The 27,290-nt window shown below is 46.8% G+C and overlaps 1 protein-coding gene across 1 annotated transcript; it reads left to right on the forward strand.

Moving 5' to 3' along the window:
• The first annotated feature begins 3,683 nt into the window (after window positions 1-3,683).
• On the forward strand, window positions 3,684-27,290 carry KLHL30 (kelch like family member 30). The gene is made up of 8 exons (XM_072618736.1): window positions 3,684-3,855; window positions 6,075-6,884; window positions 9,204-9,345; window positions 17,313-17,399; window positions 18,872-19,027; window positions 21,212-21,400; window positions 22,759-22,904; window positions 25,559-27,290. Exons 2-8 carry the CDS (start codon window positions 6,111-6,113, stop codon window positions 25,799-25,801), a joined length of 1,737 nt encoding a protein of 578 aa, XP_072474837.1. The 5' UTR covers window positions 3,684-3,855; window positions 6,075-6,110; the 3' UTR covers window positions 25,802-27,290.

Genomic DNA, 27,290 nt, shown 5'->3' on the forward strand with positions numbered 1-27,290 from the left:
TTTTCTGTGACATTAAACATTGATGTTTATTTTTCTTTGCATTGTTATTCTTTCCCATTGACCCCTCTCTCAACAGACTCTTAATCCTAACCAAGATCCCAACCTAGCTAAAGAAACAAATCAATATATTCACTGGTCATGTCTGACAGTGTTTGTCTATTCTGCATCCAGAGACCTCCACCTCATCTGGGAGCCGAGAGGCTGAATGGATCACCGGTTTTCTATGATGCCTTTTCCTCTTCCAGGTTGGCTTTTGATGTTCATTTTAATCTGGATTTACCTCCCCTGAGGCTTCATGGATGAGCTCAGGGTGACACTGTCCAGGAACCAGTCAGACCAAGTACTAGAAGACCCAACACCAGTTTGACATTAGAGGGATGCATTTCTCAGCTATAACTCTAAATAGTAATAGCAATTATTGACATTGACAGAGCTCTTGACAGTTTGCCAAGCACGTTACATCTTATTTCATTTAGTTCTTACTACAATACTAAGTGCTATTATTCTACCTGTTTTACAGATGAGGAAACTGAAGTAAACAGACCAAGCTTCAATGACTTGCACAGGGTCATACACCTAGTGTCTGAGGGTGGATTTGAACTCAGGTCTTTGTGACTCAGGTCCAGTCTTACCCGCTTGTACCATCTGCGTTTTCTTTCTCTAAATTCCTCATATATGTTATTTGTTACAGTGCAGTCATATTCCATTCTCTTCACATGCCACAACTCACTCAGCTGTTTCCCAGTTAGTGAACCTCGACTTTGTTTCTAGTTTTTTGCTGCCACAAAAACAAATGTCTCAAGGATTATTTGGGTACCTTTGGGCCCTTTCTTTCTATCTTTGACAGTTTCCTCATCTATAAAATCAGAACCATATGGTCTCTGATCTGTGTCTAGCAATGGGATCTCTCTCTCTCTCTCTCTCTCTCTCTCTCTCTCTCTCTCTCTCTCTCTCTCTCTCTCTCTCTCTCTCTCTCCTCCCTCTCTCTCTCTCTCTGTCTCTGACCCATAACATTCATTTAGCCACTGGTCTTGGTGTCTAAAGTTCAAGACATTTCCTAATTGCATGATTAGCGGTCCCCTCAGTCCTCCCCTCTACAACTCTCACACACAACAAGTTTGCAGATCTGTGTCTGTGGAGAGAATTCCCACACCTGGATTTTTTTTTTTCCATTGATGAAAATCACAAAGGAAAAATGCCGTGCTTTATCTTGAATATCAACCAGTCCGGGAATCCCTCAGTCCCTGCTTCTCTCTAACCCTCTCACACTGCACTTTGATCCATCCTTTCACATTTTAGGGGCTTCAGCCCTTGTTGGGTTGGGACGGAGGGCACAAGTCTCTGGCTCCATCCAATTTCTCCTCAACCCTCTTGCAAAAGTGCCAGTCTCAGGCAGGGGGAGCCATAAGACGACGCTTCTGTCCCAAAGTGTGATGGGTTGCCTCTGGAGAGAGTGGCATTCTAACCTATGCAAAGCACTTTGCCAGCCTTAGTGTTGACCTTCATTATAAGCTGGCCCTCCTTGGAGAGGGCTGGATGACCCCTCCGTGGCAAAGCTGGAAAGGATTCCTGCTCAGGCGCTCTCTGAGTTTGCTCCCGCCTCTCAGGTTCTGTGAGTAGCAGCAAAATGCCTAGACATTGCTGGTAAGATCTTCCCAGAAAATGCTCCTGGGGCCTCCAAAAAAGCCAGCTCCTCCCAGAGAATGGAAGAAAGAGTGACTCTATTTCCTTTTAAAGACTGAAATCCAGAGGGTCCTGCATCGATGGGTGACACCTGAAACCGAGCCTTCTCTGGAGGGTGAATGAGAGAGGTCAGGTGACTGAGGCATCACTATAATAGCCAGGTTATTTATATAATGTTCTATCTCTGTAGCCCCGTAGGGCAAAAGGGGCAGATAAATTTCATGCTGGCGTCTTTCTGGTAAAAAAGTCCATTAGATGTTAGGTCAACTGAAGAGGACGGGAGTTAGGGAGGCTCAGGATTTGGAGAAAACCAAACTTCGCTCTAAAGGGCCAGACTTCCATCTTTTGCCTCTTTCTGACTTTCTTGATTGAGCCCAACCCAATTTTGTTTCCATTTGATTAAATTCACTTTACTTCAATTCCCTTTGATTCCATTTCATTGATTTCAATTTAATCCAATATAATTCAGTTCCCCAAAGAAAATTACTGAAAAGAGGAAGCAGGAGAAGGTGCCCTTGACAGGGCAAGATAGTCTGGGGAATCAACAGTCTGGAAAGGAATAAAGACATGCCTGGCCTGGGCATCATCCTTAAAACGAAAGATCCAGGAGAAAGTGGCCAATATGAGGAAGGGGCTGTAGGGAGGAGTGGACATGCAGTCCATTTCACGTTGGGATAACTCCAATTGGGAAAACATTCCCAATGTCAAGCCCAAATCTGTCTGTCTGACTGCTTAGTATTCAATGTATATGATCCATCTGATGCTTCTTTCTTCTCTTTGCATCAATTCCTCGAAATCTTCCCTTTCCTTTACATCCTTCATTTCTCTCATTTCCCAACCTCCATGTCATCCCATCTCAGCTGGACTCATTGTCCTTCCCCGTCTTCTTCTCTTGTTCCCCACCTCCACGCCTTGCTCATAGCAGCCCCTTCAATGCCCCTCTCCCAATCCTTCTCCTTCTTCAAGGCTAAGATCAAGGGCCATTTCCTTTTTTTGAGACCTTCCCTGCTGGTGTCACTGACTTATGTTTGTTCTCCTCCAACGTCATAATTCTATAATCCTAAAGCTGAAACTAGAAGGGAGGTCAGGGTCCCTTTCATCCACCCCTCCTGCATTTTGCAGATAAGGAAATTGAGGCACAGGGAGCGAAGTGACTTGGGATCATGTACCTTAGAGTTGGAAGGGACCTCCTAAGGCCACCTAGTGCAAGCCTCTCATTTTACAGATGCGGAAACTGAGGTGCAGAGAAATCAGAAGAATGTATGGATCATAGATTTAGACCGAGAAGATATCTTAGAGGCCCTCTCAGAGGCCCAATCTCATCTCATTTTACAGAAGAGGAAACTGAGACTCAGGGAGGTTAAATGATTTGCCCAGGGTCACACAAGTAATAAGCATTGGAAGATTTGAACTCAGGACTTGTGACTCCAAATCTAAGAATCTTTTTCACGGTGTCTCTAATGGATCTTAACTGGATTGTAGAGGATTGGAAGGGCCTTCAGAAACTATTGAGTTGAATGCCTTCATTTCTCAGGTGATGAAACAGACCTAGAGTGATTAAGTGACATAGCTAATAAGTGTCAAGGGCAGGATTTGAACTCAGGTCTTTCTGATTTCTGCCACCTACTGCCCTCTGTGTTTGTCAGGTGTCCTAAATTCTTTCAGAGCAGGGACTATGCTTTAGTACCTGCAGTGTCCCACATGGTGTCTTGCACACACACACACACACACACACACACACACACACACACACACACACACACACACAGAGTAGGTGCTCGTGTTTGCTCCATTTCCCCCACAGTTTTTCTGTGTGACACTGGTGTGTGACTTTAAGAGCAAGCAGCCCAGCCAGAATCCCTCACTGTCCAATATCCCCCACCCCCACTTCTCTCCCCAGGCCACCTCCCACCCCCATCACTGGGGCAGACAGAGGTCTAAAAATACCCCTTCTCCGCCTGCCCCAGCACGCCTCTCCTGTTGGTCTGTGGCCAGGGCCTGCCTGCCCAGGGTTTTCTCAGGGCTGAGCTTCCTTGGGCTGGTAATCCGTGGAGGAAACTTCTTCGTGTCCTTTCTTCTTTGTCGTTCCCACTGAACTGTGCCCAGCACCTGTTCCTTGGGTGAGCCCAGGCAGAGAAGGGCAAGCTTCGAGGCAAGGCCAGAAGCTCATAGGTAAGGCCTGGAAGCAGGGAGGCCTGGGCAGGGTCAGACTTCATGGGGAAGCCAGCCTAGCCAGCTCCAGAGAAAAGGAGGAGGGAATCAGGCTGACTGAGCCTTCAAGGGGCTCCTGCACCCTGGGGGGCTCAGGCAAGAGATCTGTGGCTCAGTATCAAAGGGAAGAGCAGGGAGAGACGGACTGTTTCCACGAGCCTGCTGAGAACTCAGGCCTGTCTGTTTTCCACTCAAACCTGTTCATTGCTTGGAACACAAGGGGATGTGTGTGTGTGTGTGTGTGTGTGTGTGTGTGTGTGTGTGTGTGTGTGTGTGTGTGTGTGTGTCTGGCCATCAACCCCCTCTCTGCCTTGGAATTCCAAGGACAGTTTTTGTCTCTGGCTAGAGAAGGGGACAATGTCTTGCTCTTAACAACCCAGGCCAGAAAAGTCACTCCATTCTGGCCCACTGTTCCTCCGTTTTCCCACAGAAAAGCCCCCAAGGACAAGAGAGCAGGGCCATGGAAATGTAGCCTCCCACCCCCACCAGCCCTTGGCCCATTTGAGAGTCTGGTCCTGGCCTAGCTCTGCCCCTTGTCCCCTCAGTTTTATCAGACAGACTTTCCCTATGTTTATCAGACAGAGATGCTAATGGCAACTTGGGAGGATGGTATGAAAAACAAGCCTGGAATTCAGAGGTGGAGTGGGGTTGGCACGTGGCGAAAGGAAGAAGACAGACAAAGGTTCTTGTTGGCCAGCCTTCTCCCCTTCTGTTCAGGGCTGCCATTGGAAGATAAGACCAGAGCCCATGACTAGCCTGGGGAGAACTGGGCTTTATCAGGGCTGCTGACGTGCTCAGGGTTCTAGCCCAGAAGGGCAGGTCCTTCCTCCCCACTTTTCTCTGCTGTCTGTCAGTGGCTATCATCCCCAGGATCCCAGTGCCTCACTCCCAGGGCTATGTTCTGCCCCCTAAATCTTAAGTGGGAGGGCCCCCTCTGACTAGTTTCAGTCAGGTATGGCTCTACAGAAAAAACTTCAGTGTCCTGAGTTCTCACTGCATAAAAGGGGATTTGATTCAGGAGAGAGAATCAGCATGTGGGAGACATACAGATGGAGGGATGGGCTAAACATGGGTCTGGATTTGAGGATGAGTGTAGTCGAAGCTTGCTCTGGACTAGACACCTTTGGAGGCCAACAATGAGACAAGAATCTTGGATCCTAGTCCTAGTCCTAGGCTCTTTCCTCCCTGGGAGCACAAACAAGTGTCAGGAGAAACTGAGGCTCGTGGCTGTCTCAGCCATGTCATCCATACTGTGGGAATTCTTTCCAGCTGCCAAGGGCCAATGGAGAGGGGAGGGTGGTCTGGGAGGTCAGGACTGATGGTGAGTTGGACTACGAAGACAGATAATGCCTCAACTCTCTGGGCTATTGGCTGGGACTGGAAAAGTCTCTGGAGAACCCAGGTGAGTCATCTTTCATGAGAACCAGTCATCGGTCTTCTTGGAAAAAGTAATCAATCGGGAAAGAATCAGACTGGTCAGATGAGTCCTCTTTCCCCCAGAAGGAGGACACATCATGTAGACAGAAATAGCCAGAGTGACTTGTGAATCCAGGGTGTGGTCATGGCTAAAAGGTTGCACCTGGAGTCAAGATGACCTGAGTTCAAATTGCACCACAGCAAAATTAGTTGTGTGACCCAGGGTGAGTCATTGAACTTTACCAAGTCTCAGGCTCCTCATTTGAAAATGGGAATAATAGCCTCTTGTTCCCTGGTTTTGTGACCACAGAGACTGCTGCTACCAGCCTCAGATCTATTATTCTAAGGTCTGGGACTCATTCGAGTAAAGGTTATTTCCAACTACATCAATGATTCTCTGACCACGTGTGTGACCTTGGGCTTGGCACTCAACCTCTCTGGGCCTCAGCTTCCCCTTTTATAAAATGAGAGGGTTAGACTAGATGGTTCCTGGGGTCCTTCTGGTCTTTCTGAGCTCTAGGTCTCTGGCCTATGACCCCTCTCTGGACTGTAGCTTCCACATCTGTAAAACGAGGGAGTGGAATCATTTTCCACATTCACCATATTTATAATTCTTGATCATCCTCATTACCTAGAGGAGTCTGCTCACAAGAGCCTGAAATGATGCATTGAGAAGGAGGCTAGATGGGGCAGGGAGACAGAGACAATGGCTTTCCCTCCACAGGTCCACCATATTGATCCCTCTGCTCTCCCCTTTGAGGCAGGTTGGGGTGCAGAGAGGACGTGTTTGTACCAAAGCCATGGTGAGGAACATGGACGACCTGGACTTCTGCCTGCAGTCGCATCCCCAGGACATCCTGGAAGGGCTACAGGCCTTCCGCACCCACCCCAAGTTGTCAGATATCACCCTGCTGGTTGGCAGCCAGGCATTCCCGTGCCACCGCAGTCTCCTGGCCCTCTGTAGCCCCTACTTCCATGCCATGTTTGCAGGGGACTTTGCTGAGAGCATCGCTGCCCAGGTGGAGCTCCCGGATGTGGACCCCAGCACCATGGGCATGCTGCTGGACTTTGTATACACTGGCAGGCTCACCATCAACCAGAACAATGTGGAGGCTCTGACCCAGATGTCCAACCGGCTCCATTTCCCTGCTGTGCAGAAAGTGTGCAGCCGCTACCTGCAGCAACAGATAGATGCCACCAACTGCCTGGGCATCTGCGACTTTGGGGAGCGCCACGGCTGCCCAGAAGTGTCCTCCAAGGCCTGGTCCTTCTTGCAGGAGAACTTTGAGGCTGTATCTCAGGAAGAGGAGTTCCTGCAGTTGCCCAAGGACAGGCTGGCTGCCTACCTGGCCAATGAACTGCTCCAGGTGCGGGAGGAGAAGAGCCGAGTGGAGGCCCTGCTCAGGTGGGTGAGGTACGAGGAGGCAGCCCGAGCCTGCTATCTGCCTGAGCTGCTGGACTTGGTGCACCTGGTTTCTCTCCCAGATCAATTCCGGCAGCACCTACTCTTCACGGAACCTCTGACTCGGGCTTCTGAGGCCTGCAAGGCGGTGATCTCCCAGCACCAGAGCCCGGTCAGTGATGGGTATGGGTGGGTGCTTGGGTCCCTGACCCAGAGGGACCCTGACTGTGAGTGGGGCTAAGGAGGAAAAGGGCCAGAGGAGCTTCCTGACCGTCAACCCCGTGTCAAATGGCTGGTAGCCAGTTACCTGTATCTGTTCCACCCTGGGGTCCTCAATCATTTGAAAAACTAGTCATGGAGGTTGTGTGTGTGTTTGTATGTATATATGCATGTATGTGTGTGTACATAGAGAGAGACAGAGACAGAGAAACAGAGACAGGCATAGGGACAGAGAGAGAAGAGGGACAGAGAGTCAGGAGATGGAATGATGAGTGCAAGGAAAAGCAAGAAATGAACAAAGACCCCAGACCAGAGAGCAGAAAGAGAGTGAGGGCAGTGAACGAGACCGATAGGTTGGAACGTAGAGTATGTGAACAAGAGTGGTGGGAGGTAAGGATGTTTAGAATCAGGTGCTCCATTTATTTATTTTGAATATTCGTTTTATTAAAAATTTTGAGTTTCAAATTCTCCCTCTTCTTTCCTCCCATCTCTCATCTACTAAGAAAGCAAGCAAAATATCAATTATCCATGTGAGGTCATGCAAAACAGATTTCCAAGTTAGCCATGTTGCAAAAAAACAAAAAGCAAAAAACAAAGAAAGTGAAAAACGATATGCTTCAATCTGCACTCAGATTTCTCAGTCCTCTCTCTGGAGGTGGAGGGCAATTTTCATCATGGGTCCTTTGGAATTGTCTTGGATCATTGCTATGGTCAGAGCAGCTAAGTCTTTCACAGTGGATCATTGTTACAATGTTGCTGTTACTGTGTACAATGTTCTCCTTGTTCTGCTCACTTCTCTCTGCATCAGTTCATATAAGTCTTCCCAGATTTTTCTGAAATCATCCTGCTCATCATTTCTTATAGCACAATAGTATTTCATCACAACCATATGCCACAACTTGTTTATCAATTGCCTAATTGATGGGCATTCCCTAAATTTCCAGTTCTTTGCCACCACAAAAAGAGAAGCTATAAATATTTTTGTATACATGGGTCATTTTTCTGTTTCTTCTATCTCTTTGGGATACAGATCTCACAGAAGTATCTCTGGGTCAAAGGGTAGTAACAGCTTTATGCCCCTTTGGGTGTAGTTCCAAATTGTTCTCCAGAATGGTTGGACTGGTCAACAGTTACACAAACAGTGCATTAGTATCCTTATTTTTCCACATCCTCTTTAGTATTTGTCATTTTCCTTTTTTCTGTCATGTTAGCCTATCTGATAGGCCAGAATTATTTAAATTTGCATTTTTCTAATCAATAGTTCTTTAGAGTACTTTTTCATGTAGACTGTTGGTAGCTTTGATTTCTTCTTCTGAAAACTACCTATTCATAGCCTTTGACCATTTTTCAATTGGGGAATGGTTCTTCTTTTCGTAAATTTGGCTCAGCTACCTGTATATTTAAGGAATGAGACTTTTACCAGAAAAATTTGTGAGAAACCTCCCCTCCCCCCAGTTTCCTGTTTTCCTTCTAATTTTGGCTTCATTGGTTTTGTTTGTGCAAAACCTTTTAATTTCATGCAATTGAAATTATTCATTTTACTTCCTGTGATCCTTTCTATGTCTTGTTTCGCAAACTTCCTTTATCCATGCATCCAACAGGAAAAATTTTCCATGCTCCCCTAATGTGTTTATATCACCCTTTATGTCTAAAACATTTACCCATTTGGTATATTGTGTGAAACATTTGTCTATACCTAGTTTCTGCCAAATTGCTTTCTAGTTTTCCAAACAATTTTTGTCAGATAGTGAGCTCTTGCCCCCCAAGTTTGGATCTTTGGGTTTATTAAACACTAAGTTATTATGGTCACTTACTACTGTGTATTGTGTACCCAATCCATTCCAATGATATATCACTCTCTTAGCTTTTTCTTTCTTTCTTTCTTTTTTATGATTACTGCTTTGTAACATAGCTTGGAATCTGGTGCTATTAGGCTGTCTTACTTAACATTTTTTCCCCATTGATTTCCTTGATATTCTTAATTTTTGCTCTTCCAGATGAGTTTTGTTATCAGTTTTTCTAGCTCTATAAAATAATTCTGTGTTAGTTTAATTGGTTCTAGCACTGAATAAGTATATTAACTTAGGTAGAATTGTCATTTTTGTTATATTGACTTGACCTACCCATGAGCAATTAATATTTCTTCGGTTGTTTAGATTTGTCTTTATTTGTGTGAAAAGCATTTTGTGATTGTGTTCTAGAGTCAGGGTTGAAAGACTTCCAGCTGTTCTCCTTCTTCTAATCTACATCTTTCATCCTCTTGGCCTGACAGTCTTCGATGATGGTTCCGCAGAAGCTGGAGGAAGTTCTGGTGATAGTAGGGGGGCGAGCCCTGGAAGATTCAGAAGATGAGGAAAGTCATGAGGAGCCTCCACCCATCTCCAGGAACTGTGCCTTCTATAACACAAAGTCCAGTAAGTACCTGAGGAGAAGAAAGGATGCTGGGAGGACCTCTGGAGCAAGAAGGGACCCATCTAGGCCAACCTCTGCATTTTACAGATGAGGAAACTGAGGCACAGAAAGGGAAAATGACTTGTCCAGTGTTATATGGGTAATAAGTGACAGAGTGGAGTTTAGAAAATAGGTCTCCAGGAGTCATGCATTCTCTTTCTTCCTCCTTTTCTTTTTTCTTTACTTTCTCCTTTCTTCTCTTTCTTTTTCTTTTTCCCTTTCCTTCCTTGATTCCTTGATTCCTTGATTCCTTGATTCCTTCCTTCCTTCCTTCCTTCCTTCCTTCCTTCCTTCCTTCCTTCCTTCCTTCCTTCCTTTCTTTCTTTTTCTTTCTTTCTTTTTCTTCCTTCCTTCCTTCCTTTCTTTCTATTTCCTTTCTTCTCTTTTTCCTTTTCTCTCCTTCCCCTTCCTCTTCCCTTTCCTTCCTCATACAGAACCCCTTGAACTTTTATTTTTATTTTTATATTCTTGCATTCTCAACAGATAACCTAACTCATTTCATTATAGATTTTATGAGAAGATAGACTTGAAACTCCACTGAAGAGGCAGCTGGCAAACTGTACATTGCTTCTTAGACCCAATATGCTTTGATAGGGACCGATATCTTTTGCTTTGTCCTGGGGCAAGAGCCGAATCCCAGAGAACAGAAATTCCTCTGAGGCTTCTGGTCCCCAATGTGTCCTGTACTGGATATGTGGCCTGTACAAGTCATTTACATTCTTTGGGTCTTACCTGTCTCATCTGTGAAATGGGAGCGGTAATTACATGAGGCCTTGAAGGACGTATGACTCCAGGAAGGGCCTGACAAACTCCAGGCTCCCGTGATCTTCTCCCTTCCTCCGAGCTCTGTCCAGCAGCCAGGAAGGCTGGCCCTCAGCGCCCTCCCTCCAATCTGAGCGGCTTCTTTTCCCCTTCTATGACCAGGCGGCAGTCAAGGCTCTCAGAGAGTTCTGGGGGCCAGTTGTCCAGGACATTGGAGGAGAAGCTGGGGGCTCTAAACAAGCCTATCCATGGGTAGTGACAAGTCAAGGGTCCTCCCGTGTGTTTTCTCCTTCTCAAGAGCAGTAGCAGGTCATGTATGTGAGGAGCAGTCATAGGTTGGGAAGGACAAGACCTCTCTTTTCGTCCCTCCATCCCTCCATTACCAACCTCAATGTCAGGAATGTTTAGCTTGGGCTCCTCATGCCCCCAGGGACTCTGAAAAGAGATTCAGGGAGTCCATGAACGTGGGTGGGAAAAATTATGTCCTTTTTTACTCATCTTTCCTGTGCAATGCAATGCATTTTATTTTATACACTTAAAAGGCATTATCCTGAGAAAGACTGCCAAAAGTCTAACACTAACACAAAAAGTCCAATGTGATCCCTAAGCTGAGCCTGTCCTCCAGGGCCAGTCCCCACTTTCTCCCTCTAGCCTGGATCACTGCCGCCTTCTACCTCCTCTCTTACTTCCCCCTCATAGTTGTCTGAGCCCCCAATAATTTTGCAGGTAACTGGCCAGGTAAACTCATTCATTCACCCTTTTATTCACTCATTCATCAGACTGACTGACTATTGTTTGATACACCATGCTAGGCCAAATCCCAGAGAGAAACAAAAAACTGAAAGGCCCCCTCCGCCCATTAAGGTCTACGCAGCTGATGGTGCTCCCTTTGGCCTCTTGTCTTGCCATGATTGGTGGGGTAGCTAACTCCCTTATAGAATAGTAATAATAATGCTAAATAATCTTATAGCTCTTTACAAATATTAACTCCCTTTGTCCTTATAACAACCCTGGGAGGGGAATCACTTCTATTATCCCCATTTTACAGCTGAAGAAACTGAGGCAGATGGAAGTTAAATGACTTGTCCAGGCTTGCTTAGCTACCAAGTGTCTGAATCTGGATTTGAATCCAGCACTCTATCCACTGCTCCACACAGCTATGGGAGGCTCAGTGCTTTAACTCCAAAAACATTTACAATGGCAACATGCGTATGATAACTAACATTTCTGAAGCATTCTAAGGCTCACAAAACACTTCACATATATAATTTCCTAACTCTAATGTAGGAGTTTAGTAAACAACACGTAGGTCAGTAAGGGGGACCTTTTGGGACAGGGTCCCCTTTAAATCACACCACCTAGATGCTCATGATGGCTCCTGTGTATTTGTCCCTGGCACATCCTGTGGTTTGAGACACGGTTAGCTTATGTTGAAGTCTGCCTTTATGACAATGGACTATTCCACATGCTTGATCTCATCTGATTCTCAACACTTGCTCTTTAGTACAAGCATCACTGATGCTCCCATTTTGCCGATGAGAAGACTGAGGCTAGAGGGAGTCATGCAACTTGATCAAAGTCACACAGCTCAGTCAGTGGACAAGCCAGACCTTGGATGCAGGGCCTCCACCTCCAAGTCCAAGGCTTGACACAGCTCTTCTGCTAAGTTCCAGAGAAAGGCCTGGCCCCAAATCAACTTGAACCAAGTTCTGCTGAGCTTGGAGCAGGACAGGGTTCTTACTTAGCCCTGCCTCCTTTTCCTCCTCTATCCAGTAACTATAATGACGATGACAACGAGAATAACAGAGGACACTTTGTACCCCAGCTCCTTCGAACGTGACATCATGATCATGGTGATAGGTGACATTTCTTTGTCTCTCTGATGCTCATGAAGTCTTCGACAGTCACGGAGAATCACAACAGCCCTGTGACATACGGGCAGCAGGCATGGTTACCCCCATTTTACAGATGCGGGAACTGAGACTCAGAAAGGTGGACTAACCTCTTTATGATCACAAGGCTTGTAAGTCAGGGAAGACTTGAACCCAGAGGTACCAGATTCTAAGTCTGCCGAACATCAGATTTACACCGTATCTTCCCCTCCTCTTCCAAGATGCCATTTCAATACCATGTAACTAGAATTCCTCCTGGTATGGAAGATGAGGCTTCAAACCTGGCATTTTTTTTGAGTTTTCATCTCCAGAGCTTCTTCCCCAGATCCCTGATCTCGAGATCAGTGAAGGTTATGTGTGGCTCATCACATCACATTCACCACCATCTTTTTCCCAGCTGCCTCACTCAGGCACCCCTTAGTTGCCCTCCTCCCCCCACTCCACCACCTCCCCTTTCCAGTTCTGGAAACATCCTCAAATTGACCTTGCCATTCCTGCTGGAGGGGGTTTATCGATCTACTGCCCCATGGTGCTGCTCACTAGCATCCCTGGGACTTTCCAGACCCAAATGTGAGAACCACGTCTCCTGATGCTGGTTCTGCCATCGTTAGGATGCAAGATCCTAAAAGACAGGGTCTGTTGTCCCTTTTGTGCTCGTATCCCCAGCACATAGCACAGCGCTTGGCACATAGGAAACTTTGTTTAAAAAAATATTGTTTCCTTCCTTCATGTTCAGACCTAAGATTTTTCATTGATTGATTGATTCATTCATTTGTTCATTCACTTATGATATCATTGGTGTAGTTCCTGGAGAGAAAACTCCCTTTATTCATGCAGATTTCCACCTGCTCTGCAACCTTTAGCCTTAGAGGACTGAGAGGTTAAGTGAGTCAAGATGCCTGAGTTTAACTCCTGCCTGTGAGACCTGCTGACTGAGCTTCTGGAAAATGGGGCTGGTGGTGCCTGTACTGCTGGGTGCACTGGACTGCTGGGAGGCTTTGATGAGATTGCCGATGTAGATTCTCTCATGAGCCTTGAAGCTCTGTTGACAGACAATGCGTAATTTTGCTGAGGCCCCTTTTATTACCCATTTGCCCATCCTTTGGCAGCCTGGAGCCAAGCTGACGTGTTTTGGTTCCTTGGTGATGAAGCCCAACAACAGTACAGACACATAGGCTGAGGATGCTATACTTGGACACAGATCCTGCGCCTGGAAGGCGTCTCCATGGGGGCAAAACCACTGTGCCTGTGTCCCCCAGAACAATCTGCAGCTGGACAGACATTGACGTCTCTCTCCATGAGAACTTGGCTGGATTTCTAGGAGCCCAGGGAGGTGGGAGTGGGGAGTGATCAGGCCATGTGCTCCCTGGACAAAGAGAGCAAAGCCCCTTGGCACTGTCAGTTTGGAATCTGGATGCTGCCTTCAGGACCTCACTGGAATGGGCCAGCAGGCCCTCCTTTGGTCAACAGCCCCTGACACCACACATGGGCACTGTCAAAACTGGTCCCCATTAGGGTTCTGGCTGAGGAAGGGAGCTCTGGGAGCATGAGAGATTGCAGACTGAGATAATGGGATGAGCTCTCTTGGCCCACTGGGCCCAGCAGCTGTGGCCTGCCCGGATCAGAGCCTGCCTGGCATGCCACCAGGCAGCTCAGTGAGACAATGGTCTGGCCTTTTCCTCTGCTCTCCCAGGGTGACCCAAACATGAATCAGAGGGGACATGATCTGGGCAAGATGACGCAAGTGGGGGGCGTAAACTCAGTACATGGAGCTAGCCAATTTATCTCAAAGCACCAGAAGTCAGAAATGTCTCCTGGTTAGCCCCTCAGGCGGTGAGGCGGGGTTGGGGGGGAGAACAACAAAGAACCCTAGGAGAGCTCTATAGCCTACCCTTACTCAGCAGGCAAGCTACATTATCCAGAGCATTTCTATTCACCAATTTAAGCCAAGCAGCACTTATTAATTAACTTATGAGGGATAATACCCCGTGCTAAGCACTGGCATGCAAAGACCAGAAATCCTTTCCCTTGACTTCTACAGATAAGACCACTGGAGGATAGGCAGCTCTAGCGACCAAGAGAGTGGGGAAGGGCTTCCTATAGCTCTTAAGTAGACTAGCAATTCTAAGAAACAGAGCAAGGAAGGAGTACACTTCAGGCTTTGGGCCCAGAAGATAGAGGAGTGGAGGTGGACATAAAATGCTGACTTTGGAAATCAGCACATAGACCAGTTTGACTGAAGCATAATGTCTGTGAAGGAAAATCCAGTGAAGTGAGACTGGAAAGATGTTTGGAAGCCATTCTGTGGAGAGCATTGAAGCCCAAGCTAAAGAGTTTATCATTTATCTGGGAGGCAATGGGCAGTCAGTGGGGCATGTACTGGAGAAGAGGACCTAGGACCTGTGTGGTCAATGGTCTCATCTTAACCAAACAATTAATACCTCTTTGTTACATACTGCAAGAGTCATTACCTCCCTTTTATGGATGAGCATCCTGACACTGCCTACGAGGACCCGGGTTCTTGTTCCTCCTCTTCCACCTAGGCCTCCCCTGTGGCACCATGTGGCCATGGGATTCATCCCGGCTACCTCTGTTCACTTGATCCTTGCCCCATCCCTGGGAGTTGAGATAAAATGAAGCAAGATGAAAGAATAAAACTTAATCTTCTGCAGGGGTAGGTAGTGTCTAGCTCTCAGAATTGTTGGGAAATTGGCTTACTTTGCATATGAGGAAAGCTGACCAACTTACCCATCATTATTAGGATCATAGGTCATAGATAGCTCTGGAAAGGACCTCCGAGGTCCAACCAATTTTACAGATAGGGAAATTGAGGTCCGGAGAGATTTAAGTGCTCTACCCAAAGTCAGCAGGCAGTAAGTTGTCACAGGCAGGATGTGAACCCAGGACCTCTGACTCCAGAGACAGTGTCTTTTCCACTCAGGATGAGTCTACTGTCTGGGACTTTGACTGCATCTCCTTATTAACCCCTCACTGACAGGATTCAGGACATTTTCTAGACTTGGGTACTTGACCTCTTTACATCTCACTGAAGATAAATGATTATTCTATTAGATGAAGTCTCAATCATCCTAGAGTAATTTGTAATTACTATTAGTAATTTGGGCAGGTAGGGGCTTAGGCCCCAGATTCAGTCTGAAAGAAGAACCATAGCAGAGAGAGCAGACCCGATGGTGGCCAGGTGGTGGCAGGGGTGGGGGACGGGGTGGGCAAGGCTGTGCTGAATCACAGGTTTTTCCTGGACTTAGATGTAGGAGAGGGCAGTACCTGGACAGTGCTGGTTTCTGAGGAAGGAGAGGATTGAATACTTGATCCTCAAGATAGAGAAGCAGCAAGAGACTAAAAGTATGACAGCAGCAAAAACCTAGAACGTGTCCTCTTCTGCTATTTACCTGGTAGAGTTCTGATGGGAAATGGAATTGCATCTCTATCAACCCAAACTTTAAGGAAGTTAAAGGAAGTGAAGGATAGTCCAAGCCTTTAGGGTAAAACTATAGGAATGTAGATCTATAAAGATCCCTGGGGGTAAAGGTGGGACTGAAAGTGAAGTTCTCCTCTCTATCAATTCCCAATCTCCCTCCTACATCAAGTACAAATGTGGGGGTAGTACTGTGAGGTTGGAGGTCTGTAGAGAACCCTGAAGTGAAAGTTGAACTCACTGGAAAGAAGGAGTGCATCCTGATTATTTATGGTCCAAAGTGAGTCTTCTGAGTTGTTTTTTAATCTTTCTGTGGGGTATAGAACAGCTTGTCCTACATCTGAGGCTTTCTGTTACCTTGAGTACTTTCACAGGCCTACATCCCTATAATTTGTATTTTTGGAAACCTAAGCACGAGCTACATTCTTAGGTTCTCAGAGGAAGAAATATGACTGGAGGTGAGGGGGAGCCCCCAAGACTGGACTTGGACCGTGAAAACCCAGAGTTTGGGTTTCTGAGCTGTGGTTACATTTGGAAAAGAGGCAAAAAATGTCTTATGATGGGAAAGGCAGCATTATGTAGTAGAACAGGCATGTTGTCTGCAGTGGGAACGTCTGGGTTGAATCCTGGGTCTAGCACTTACTGCCAGTGCAATCTTGGGAAATCTATTTCCCTGCTTGGTCCTCTGGTTCTTTATATGTAAATCCAGACGCCTTCCAAGGCCGTTCTAATTTTACAATTCTGAGGGAGGAGAACAGTTCTAATTCTGTGAGCCTATGAAGAGATTCGTCATGAAGTGCGATAGCGTTTCTAGTTATGCCACTGAAAAGGACTGAAAATTACCTGGGGAACTTCCTGCGGAACTCTCCACAGGGATGCTATCCTCTTGTTGGCACCTCCCTGTAGGATGAGTGAGGAAGAACAAGACCATCCTCTGTACTCTGAGCTCAAGTCTGTTGGAAACAATTTCTTACTTGCAATTATTCCAATGAAACATTTTTTTTCAGCTTAGAGCGAGAAATGTCCAAACTGACAGTGCCCCCATGCCTCAGGCGTCACTCTGAGACGAGGCACTTTGCGACTGCAGTCTATATGCTTTTTGCACAAAGAGAGTTTCATGCTCAAGTCTGAGCAGGGGTCCACAGCTGAGGGATCCGTTTCGTGAACAGCTTCTTTCAATAAATGGAGCATCAGTTAAATTGTGGGAGACATTTCCCAAACCATTCACTCCGGCCAAGAGTGGAGGGAGGAGATGACCGTAACTGCATGAACCTGTTTCCCATTCTAAGTCGGAAACTTTTGAGTTCATTCTTAACCTTCCACACAGCTTCCTAATAGGAACTGGTTAGATTTAGGAGAAGGGGTAGGTAGGGGGAAAGATATAGGGGAGTTCCTTGTCGCCTGGAAGTTTACGGGCTAATAAGTTCTCCTTTGGGGGCAGCTAGGGGGCACCATAGTACCCACAGCGCTGAACCTGGAGTCAGGACGACTAATCTTTCTAGGTTCAAATCCAGCCTCAGACGCTTACTAGCTGTATGACCCTGGGCAAGTCACTTCACCCTGTTTGCCTCAATTTCCTCATCTGTAAAACAAGCTGAAGATGGAAATGGCAGCGAGGTGGTGCAGCAGGTAGAGTGCTATTCCTAAAGTCAAGAAGATCTGAGTTTAAGTGAACTAGATGATTAATAATTTAACCACGAGACTAGATGGGCACCTAGTGGGATGGTACAGAGGTCGATATCTCATTGTTTGGACTTGATGTTCCTGATCAGATGGCTCAGCCTTTAGTTCCCATTCCATCTTCTGACATTCACTCACCCCTTTTCTCCTTCCTTGTCAGAATGCTGGACGGCCCTTCCTGATTTCCCTGACTACCACAAATGGGGCTTTTCTCTCGTGGCGCTGAACAATGATATTTATGTCACAGGTATGTAGGAGGACGGAAACCATGCATTCCAGCTCAGGGCCCTCCATGAGGGCTTTGCCTTTAGGTCTCATTTCTGAGTTCTATTTCTTGCTCTCTGGAGTCCCTCGGGGGATCATGTATTCCATGCCACATTCTTCTGTCTAATTCGATGCCTCTCTAGGTTTATTTGGGGTCCTGACTGTCATAGGAGGGGCCTGGCCATGAATTCTTGACCTAGGCCATCGGGGTCTGGGTGTGGTTCTCCCATCTCAGCAACTGGTTGCTTATACTCTTGAGTCTTCTGAGAGCCTTGCTTTTGCAACTGAGCGGAATCTGGACCTTTGCCTCGGTGCCCCTGGGCCTCCTTGCCTCAGTTTTGCATGACTAACCCCTGTCTGTGGCCTTCCATCCTCTACCAGCTCCAGCTCTTCAACAGGAAAGCTAAAGATGCTGCTAGACTGTCCATGTTTATTAAAAATTGAATTTCCTTTTCCTGGAATTTCTCAGTTGTTGGTCTAAATGAGTGGGCAAACCACTCATTTGATCTTGGTGACATTGTTATCCCCATTTTACAGGTGAGGAAAAGGAGGTCCCTAGTTAGTGGTAGGACAGGGAATGTGTCTGGATGATTCTGGGTGGAATGGATGGAGTTGGAAAGCCCCAGTGTCAAGCCTGGTCGTTGTCACTTTACCCGCATGACCATAGGCAAGTCCCCCCACTATCTGAAGCTTCATTTCTTCATCTGTACAGCAGGGATGGCACTAGTGCTCACCTCATAGGATTGTCACAGAATTCAGATGAGCTAACAGACACAAGGTGCTTTATAAACCATGACATCAGGGAGGTGATACCAGCAAAACAGGGGTCCCCAAAATCTTAGAACGGATTTAAGCCTTAATAGATTCAAGGCCACTAAACTTAATTATTGAAGCTTCAAGGCTATGAAACTTAGAAGTCCGCTGACTTGGGGACACCTTGTGTATGAAGCTGGGATTAAACTGGGGGAGGCCCCTCCAGCTCCCCTTTGCCCATCTCTGGCCCCTTCTCATTTTTCCAGGCAGGCATCCCATAGGTGGAAGTTGCCTGGGACCATTTGAATTAGATGTTACAAAGAACTTGCCAGTGATTGGAGTCACCTCAAGGTGAAACAGGGCACCCTGAGACATAGTAGGTTCCCTTTCCCCAGAGGCTTTGAAGCTGTGACTGGATGAGGTCTTGCCAGGGAGAGGAGATCTTGGCTTGCTGGTGAGAAGAATCTTGTCCTGGTATGGGGTGAACCAGGTGACTCTGTTTCCAGCTCTGAGCTGCTGGGGTTCTTTGAAGGAAGCTGAGGGAGGCTGCTGAGAAGGGCATCCTGTACATGGGGTCCTGAGCATATCCACTGATGAAGGTAGAGGCCTGGTGGTGACCCTGGAGCGTCCCCTTGCTGGAGAAAGGCAGGAGGCCAACTGCCTACACTTTCAGCTCTCCCTGACTGAGGTGTTTCTTGGCAGGTGGTTCCCGCGGTAGCAAGATAGACACCTGGTCCACGACCCAGGCCTGGTGCTTTTCACAGAAAGAGGGCATCTGGAAACTTATTGCACCGATGTTGAAAGCCCGCACCAACCATGCCAGCGCTGCACTCAACGGAGAAGTCTACGCCATTGGGGGTGAGGGCCAGCTGGCTTTATGGCTTCCTCCTTTCTGTCTATTTAATCTAGTAAACATCCCCATTTAGGGAACAGTGGGCAGAGCTTCTGAGTACATCCACCTTGGCAGAGATTCCAAATATTATTTTGTCTGCAAAGATTATCTGTGGACCATGCTGTTTGCAGGGAGTCCTGACCAAATTTTCAAAGTTTACCTCTTCCCACCCTTTATCCTTCTGCCAAGCCTCACGTCACTAGGGTTAGAGCACATCTTTCGGGACCATTCCCAATACTACCTGCTCACTGAAGTCCATCCAGCTTTGTCCTATTGGGAGAGATCAAAACATCCTCTGAATTCTCAGAGCCTTTTGGACCTCTCTCATTCCCACTTTATAGAACACTCCCAATGAGGCTATAAGCTACACAAAAGCATAGGTAGTGATACATTGATCTCAGTGTCTCCTATGATGCCTAATATACCATATTCTTTGCAGATAATAGGGACTTGGTAAAAGTCTTTTGAATAAGTAAATTAATGCTTCTGCTTTCTGAATTTCCCAAAGATGCAGAGTCTAGTGAAACCCAAGGTCCAAAGGAAGAGACACAAGAGGGAGAAGACATCCTTCAGATCCACTGGCTGATTTCCATTTGTTGTTCAGTCGATTCAGTCATTTCTGACTCTTATGACCCCTTTTGGAGGATTGTTTTGTTTTGTTGTTTTTGGCACAGATGCTGGAGTGGTTTGCCATTTCCTTCTCCAGTTCATTTTACAGATGAGGAAACTGAGGCAAACAGTGTTAAGGGACTTGCTCAGGGTCACACAGTTAGGAAGTGTCTGAGATTGGATATAAACTCAGGAGGATGAGTTATCCTGAATCCAGACCCAGCACTCTATCCACAGAGTTTGGTTCACCCCAATTTCATTCAGGCTTAGGACACCTGGATTCCTTGTTTATTTGGGGCTGAATTTGGGGCCATGGCCTTTGAGACTGCTTCCACATTATTTTGCCATACTTTCTATAGTTTTAGTGAGTGGACTTTGACTTGTCTCCTCGAGATCCATCAAGTCATGTCAGTTGACTTTCAGACACCATGTTTCCAATATGTTGCCCACCATCCAAGTTCAGGCCCTCTGACAGGCCCTTCTGACAGAGGAGTGAAGCCCATACAGCATTCAAAGGATTCTTCTAAACTTAGCCAGCTCAGCGCATGAGCCAGCCAAGGCCAAGGAAGTCTAACCAGCCTCCCACTGCTGCCTCGTCTGAAATGGCCTGGTGCCATATGAGTAGAGATGGGCTCATAGCTTCCAAGGATCATGAGTCTAGGCTGGAAGGGACCATAGAGATCACTGAGTACAGCTCCCTCATTTCACAGATGAAGAATCCATAGCTTCTAGATGTCAGGTGATTTGGTCTCACACATCAAGTCATTCTCTAGAGTAATCCATACATCATTCAGCTGATATTTTGATGGACCTTTGGCCTTGGCCAAATGGGGAGTTCCCTGAGGCTAGGGCTACCAACATTTTCCCACCATGGCCACCTGTCTCTTCTTACTTTTTCTGCCACACCTTTCTCTGTTCCTAGCAAAGTAGAAAGAACTGAATTTTGCCGTGGAGAGAGCTAGGTTCCAATCTTGGTCCTGACTTTCGTTGACTGTTTCACTGTGGAAGAGCCTGCTCTGATCCTCAGTTTTCTCACTGGTAAAAGGAACCAAACTTGTTGACTGACTGATTGATTCGGCCAGTTTTAAAGTCTCATAGAAACACGAGCTGTTGCTATTCCCTCTTGTGCTTTAGGCCTGCTCTGGGGGCATTGTGATAATGACTAAGCCCCACTGGGGATCCTCAGGTTTACAGAGGCTGCTGACTTCTGATTTAGCCTACCTTTAGGAGAGCAGAAGTTGAAGAATGTGGAGACTGGAAGCTCCTTGAGGACATGCCTATGAGGTCCATCAGCACCTGGTCCAGTGCCTGGTACAGGGAGGCTCACTGGAAAGAGTGATGAACTAAAAGTCATAGGCCTCAAGTTCAAATCCCAGCTCAACTACTTCCTACTTGTATGGCCTGGGCCTCAGTTTCCTCATCTGTAAAATGAGGGGGGGGGGTGTGTCAGATAGTTTCTACAGTCCCTTCCTATTCTTGGTCTTTCCCCCATGAGTGTGTCATGTGCTGACCTGCCTCATCCATGTCTGGCTGCTTCCTAGGTACTACCATGGACGTAGTGGAGGTAGAAAGCTACAACCCCTACAATAACAGCTGGTCGGTCATCAGTCCAGCACTGAAGTATGTGAGTAACTTCTCTGCCATCGGCTGCCACGGGAGGCTCTACCTCGTGGGCTCCTGTGCCTGCAAGTACAACGCGCTCACCCTGCAGTGCTATAACCCCCTCACAGGTGAGCGGTCGCTGTGGGGGACAGTGACCAGAGGGTTGGGTGGTGCCAGACCTGAGATGGGATCCTTCACAAAGCTGAGGGTGGGAGGAGATTGGGGGTGTGTGGAAATGAGAGCCAAGCTCCCACTTCATGGGAGCTTCCAGTCTTGCATGGAGTCTGAGACTCAGCCAGGACCTCACCAGCCATCTTGACCTGCTCAAAATGGTAGAGAATCCCCACAGTAATCTACCTGGCAAGTCCTCCAGCTGGAGGTGAAACCTACCACCTCTGAAAGTTGCCCACTCACTCATTCACTGCAGGTGATAAACAATCACCTCTGATTGTTAGAAAGTGTTTCCTCACATTCAGCCTGAATCAATCTCATTCCAACTTGCTATTTGCTCCTAGCTATGACCCTGAAGTTGAGATGAATAAAGTTAATCCTTGGAGAAAGTGCTGATGCCCCTGGCTCTCCTCCAGTTTAGATTTCCGCAGTTCCTCCAATTAACTCCTGCCCTGTGTGATGAGATCCAATGTGGGGACTTGGAATAAGTTCCCACACTCATGTGGTGCCTTTTCATGCCTAGAAACACAGCAGTGCAAAATTGTAGTAACGACTGTTGGAATAAGGGTCTGGAGAAACACAGGTCTGGCTCCTGATACTACTTGTGTCACCATCCTAGGTGGACTCTCAGCCTTAGCGTCCTCATCCATAAAGTGGGAACAGCAATATTTGCACTGCTGGCCATTCAGACTTGACCATGAGGAAGGTGCTTGGTAAACCTTAAGTGGATGAATGGGTTCAGATCCCAACTCTTTCACTTAGTAACCAGTAAACATGGAGCAAATTACTACCCAGAACTGTGGGCATCAGCTTCTCCTGTGGGAAATGAAGGGGTTCCTTCCAACCCTAAGTCTGTGATCTCACTGAAATGTAGCTTGTTTTTATGAGCATGCCCTATCATTTTTTGGATGGTCAATTAAGTTTAGGAGTGCAATCTTTGACCGTGAGTCAGGTGCTTCTCACTGGATGATACTAACTGGACAGGACAGAGGTTAATCAATGACCTTCATCAACCCCCATCAACCATTCGGGCTAACAGCTCAAGTCTCTCCTGTCAAAAGATCAAAGATTTGGAAGCAAGAAGGGATCATAGAGGCCATAGAGTCTAATTTTACATATGAGCAAACTGAGGCAAACAGGGTTAAGTGACTTGCCCCGGGTCATACAGCTAGTAAGTATCTGAGGCCAGATTTGAACTTGGGTCTTCCTGACTCCACGTCTAGCACCTTATTCAGTATGCCACAGCAACTGGCCTTGGTTGGATGAAGATGGAATCTTTAGTCTCTATGTCAATGCCACCATGTCTTTCTTGTAGAAGTCTGGAGTGTGATTGCCTCACCTTTCATCCCAAAGTACCTCTCCTCCCCTCGTTGTGCGTCTCTGAATGGGGCCATCTACCTCATTGGGGACAACACCAAGAAAGTTTACATGTATGACCCTGAAGCCAATGTGTGGCAGAAGGTAAGCTTATCTTTCCTGGGAGCTGTTCTGGTCTTTTTTTTTTCACCTTGGGGTCAGTATGGTGGGAACACATTGTGGACAGACTCCACTGATTGTCACGAGGCCAGAGGAGCTTGGCTCTTCCATGTTCCCATGGAGATAAAAGCCAGAGTGATATTGGGCTGCCTTAGGGGAGCAGGACTTGAAGGAACAGGGAGGCATACACTGTCTTCTGCCCTGGTCAGACTACGTATTGAGAGCTGGGCTCAGCTCTAGGCAACACAGTTTAAGAATGACACTGATCACTCTGGAGAGTGTCCAGAGGAAGACGACCAGGACGGGGAAGGGCCTTGGGGTCACATTACATGAGTATCAGCCGAAGGACCTGAGGATGTCTTTTGGAGAAGACTTATGGAGGACGTGAGAGCCATGTTCATGTATCTGAAAGGCTTCTGTGAGTCAGATGAAGCTTGTTCTGTTTGGTCCCACAGGAGCAAACGATGGAAATTGCAAGGTGGTAAATTTGGGTAGAGAAACTTCCTTCTGATGAGTGCTGTCCCAGAGCAGGACGGGTTTCCCTCCTTGGAGGGTCTCAAGAACAGGTTACATGACTGCTTCTCAGGGATGAGAGAGGAGGGATTCCTTTGTACATGGCTTCATCTCAATTTTTCAACCCTGTGGTCATCTTGTAAGAAGTTCCTGGGCCTCCGTATTTCATAAATGACCGGATGCCAGGGTCCATGGGCAGTCATTGCTTGCAGAGACACAGCATGGCTGAGGGCTGAGGCGAATTCAGGAATGCCTCTTCAGATCCCACCTCTGACACTAAATCTTACTGAACCTCTCCCAGACTCAGTTTCCTCATCTGCAGGATGGGGTCAATCATGCCTGTACCACCTTCCTCACTGGAGAGTTTGTGAGGGTCTAACAAGACAATGTGCAGGAAGTGAGTTGCAAATGGTAAAGGGATAGAGAAGTGAGAGTGATTAATATTTCTCCCATTTTTTGAGTTCTTTAAAGTTTCCCAAGCCATTTTCTTCCTATAACCCTGGGAGACTGGTAGGGCCTTCTTTTGTGTCAGTATTCTGAGCTCCCTTTAGCAGATGTGGCCATGGAGATTCAAGAGTGGTATCTGAAGTTAAAGGACACGTCATTTAGTGCCACCAGGGCCCTGGGAAGTTTATTTAATTTCTCTGAGGACTAGATGAACACAGAATAGCAGGAAGAGAGCTGTATTTGAAGTTAGATCCTGAGTTCAAATCTCAGTTCTGACATTGACTCGATATGTGACTATGGGGCAAATCCCCTCACTTCTCTGTGACCCAATTTTTTCATCTATAAAATGAGTCCCTTCCAACTCTAAGTCTATGTTCCTATGAGGTGACAGCCCACATCCATAGGATTCTACATATGGAAGGAACCTTTGAGACCTAGTGATGTCATGTGATTGACCCAAAGTCACACAGGTATCAGATCATAGAGCTGGGAGGGACCTCAGAGGCCAGCTATTTCGACCTTTGCCTTTTATCAATGAGGATATGCCCCAAATATGTGAAGTGACTTGTCCAGGGTGGGACAGGTAACTGAGTAAGCCAGGAATCCTTCCTCCCGGACCATCCTCAGCCGTGACTCCCCTGCTACCTCTCAGACTTTCCTAGAGGGTGGGGTAGAAAGGCAGTCCCTGGAAACTTTGATGACTAGGCCTGGGCACATGCCCTCCACCCTCTCCCAGGGCATCAGCCCCTGTGCTGGACCTTTGGGCCAGCTCCATCGGTCCACCAGTAATGTTGTTCCGGGATAGGGTTACACTTGGATCATCCCAAAGTCCCCTGCAGCTGTTCCCATGACGTCAGCACCCAACTGACCACTCTGACCTCGCTGGGGCAGGAGGACAGGTGCAGAGCAAGGCTTGTCAGGCAGTGATTCCCCCTAGTCTGTCCCTGCCAGGAATGTGGGCAGGCGGCTCCTTCCCATCTCTCTTGTTCTGTGGGAGCCCTTTCATTTATGATGTCATTGGGCTGGGAGGGTTTTTTCTGGTTAGGTCAGGACCATGGACTCCAGGGATAGACCCCCTCCCCCCCCAACCTGACATACCTTAGAGAGACAGAGGACATGGGTTCAGATACTGCTTCTGGCACTTGCCTGTATCACATTGAGCAAGTTTCTTTAACTCCCTGAGCCTCAGTTTTCTGAAATATCCTACAAAACACTCACATGCCCTTATTTTGTAGTGAATGAATGACCTCAAAAGCCCTTTAAAGTTTGAAGTCTATGATCTTGGTCTTTAGATGTGGTCAGATCAGGGCAAAGTGTAACCCCAATTCAGGCCACCACCCCCTTATCCCAGATGTTTTGTTTGAGCACCTAATCTTCCTGGACCTCAGTTTCCTCAGCTGTACAAATGACCCAAATGATCTCTAAAATTCCTCCTGGATCTAAATCCTTGCCTCTAGGAAAGACATTTATGTAAATAAATTTCACTCAAGAGTTTTTTGTGAGCAAATATTTTTCTGCTTTACTTTTTTAAGTGAATGGTTTGTCTCTGCCCCATCTTTGTTACAGCTCTCAGGTCAGTCAATAAGCATTTATTAAACACCCACTGTGTGCCAGTCACTGGGCTAAGTGCTGGGAATAAAAGAAAGGCCACATTCTCACCACCACCATCTTTGCTCCAGGTTCAACTGCTTCACAGTCTGCATGAGAATGGCGGGATGGTGTCCTTGGGAGACAAGCTCTATGTGACAGGAGGCCGCTGGCAAGGGATGGAAGGAGACTACCGGGTTGAGATGGAGGTATACGACGGTGCTAAGGATGTCTGGACACGGGAAGGGGCCCTGCCCTGCCTCTGGCTTTATCACAGCTCTTCCTCCATTTTCATGGATGTCTCCAGGTGGACGGAGCCCTTTGTGAGGAGCTAAGGGCCCTCAGGGCTCAGGCCTCTTCTTGTACTGTCCTCCCTAAAGCTCAGCTGCCATCAGGGGCCTTGATGGGAGCTCTCCTAGCAGCCGCCATGTTGAGTTGTCAGTGTTCAAGCTTCTGATCTTTCCTGCTTCCCAAGGCTGGAAGCCTTCAAGGCTCCCAAGGAAGTATGGAATGTGACTGCCACTGGCTGCTTTGAATGTTGTTGCAGATATTATCTATTTACATTGTTGAGGCCCACTCTGACATATGCAGATTGGGTCATGGGGCCAAAACAAAGGAGGTAGCCTTAAAGGGGGATGGTGTGCTAAAAGAGAACCCCAGATCTGGGTTTGCCGTTGAGTGAATGGGGGTGGGGAGCTACAGAGAGAAGGCCAGGACACCTGCAGCCCAGTCACACCCCTAAATACTACAACTTCTCTGGGCCTCAGTTTCCTCATCTGTACAGGAGGAGACTAAATGAGATGATGTCCTTCCCAGTCCAAGATTCTATGAGATGGTCACCCTACCAGCCTGGGGCTCAGTATCCCCACTTATCAGATAAGGAAATTGGACAAGACAATCTCCAAGGTCTCTTCCAAATCCAAGAACTTGTGAGTCTTTTTCTAGGCCATTGAGCCAGTGATCTCCTGTATCCAAGGTTCAGTGTTCTCATCTGTAAAAAAAGGAATTGGTCCACATTACCTAAGTTCCCTCTCCCACTGCCCTCTAACATTCTGTGATTCTGGAGATCATGATTCCCCAAACTCTAAGAATCAGTATAAGTGAAGAAGGTTGTTGCCTACAGTAATGCCCTTTATAAAAAGTCTAGACACATCCCAAATCAGGTCTAAATAATCTCTAGGTTCAAAGGTTTTCAGCTCCTTACAATTGAGAGAAGCAGTAGCTATTTATTATTGTTGATTCCCTAAAGCCTCATAAAAAACCTGGCTCACAGTAGGTGCTTAATAAATGCTTTAGGATTGGACTGGACAAGGCTTAGTAAGAAAGAAGCATGCTTACCTAGTAGAGATAGGTTGTGGTTTTATGAAGTTCCATTATAGCAGATGGTGGCCTAGATGAATTGAGCCACATACTAGCTGTGTGACCCTGCACAAGTAATTTCTTTTCCATGAGATGCAGTTTCTACACCTATGAAGAGAATGAAATAATGGTCTCCCCATAAGGTTGTTATGTAGCTCAGATAAGATCATGTAAGTGAAATGTTTGGTCAGTCTAAGAGCTCTGTAGAATAGCCAGCTATCGATACCATTTTCATTCATTTCTTTTTACACTGGTTGGCCATCACACAGAAAGTCTCGAGCAAGTTGCTATCCTCCAAATACATTTTTAAATTATTATTATTTTTTTTAAATTCTGAACTTCAGCACCAGAAAAAGAGCAATTCCACAGAAATATCAGAACAGAAAATGCGGATTGTAGATGGATCCATGATTCTCTGTTTCATGACTTGCTTTAAAATAAATAAATTCTACATATTACTTTCAA

Source organism: Notamacropus eugenii, chromosome 6, assembly GCF_028372415.1.
Source record: "Notamacropus eugenii isolate mMacEug1 chromosome 6, mMacEug1.pri_v2, whole genome shotgun sequence".
NCBI classification, from domain to species: Eukaryota; Metazoa; Chordata; class Mammalia; order Diprotodontia; family Macropodidae; genus Notamacropus; species Notamacropus eugenii.

What these genes read in the sequence shown, in the direction of transcription:
- KLHL30 (XM_072618736.1), top strand. Translation starts at nt 6,111, where the DNA reads ATGGTGAGGAACATGGACGACCTGGACTTCTGCCTGCAGTCGCATCCC. An exon ending in CAATGATATTTATGTCACAG is followed by an intron (nt 17,400 to 18,871) that starts GTATGTAGGAGG and finishes GTTTCTTGGCAG; the next exon opens with GTGGTTCCCGCGGTAGCAAG. An exon ending in GTGCTATAACCCCCTCACAG is followed by an intron (nt 21,401 to 22,758) that starts GTGAGCGGTCGC and finishes TCTTTCTTGTAG; the next exon opens with AAGTCTGGAGTGTGATTGCC.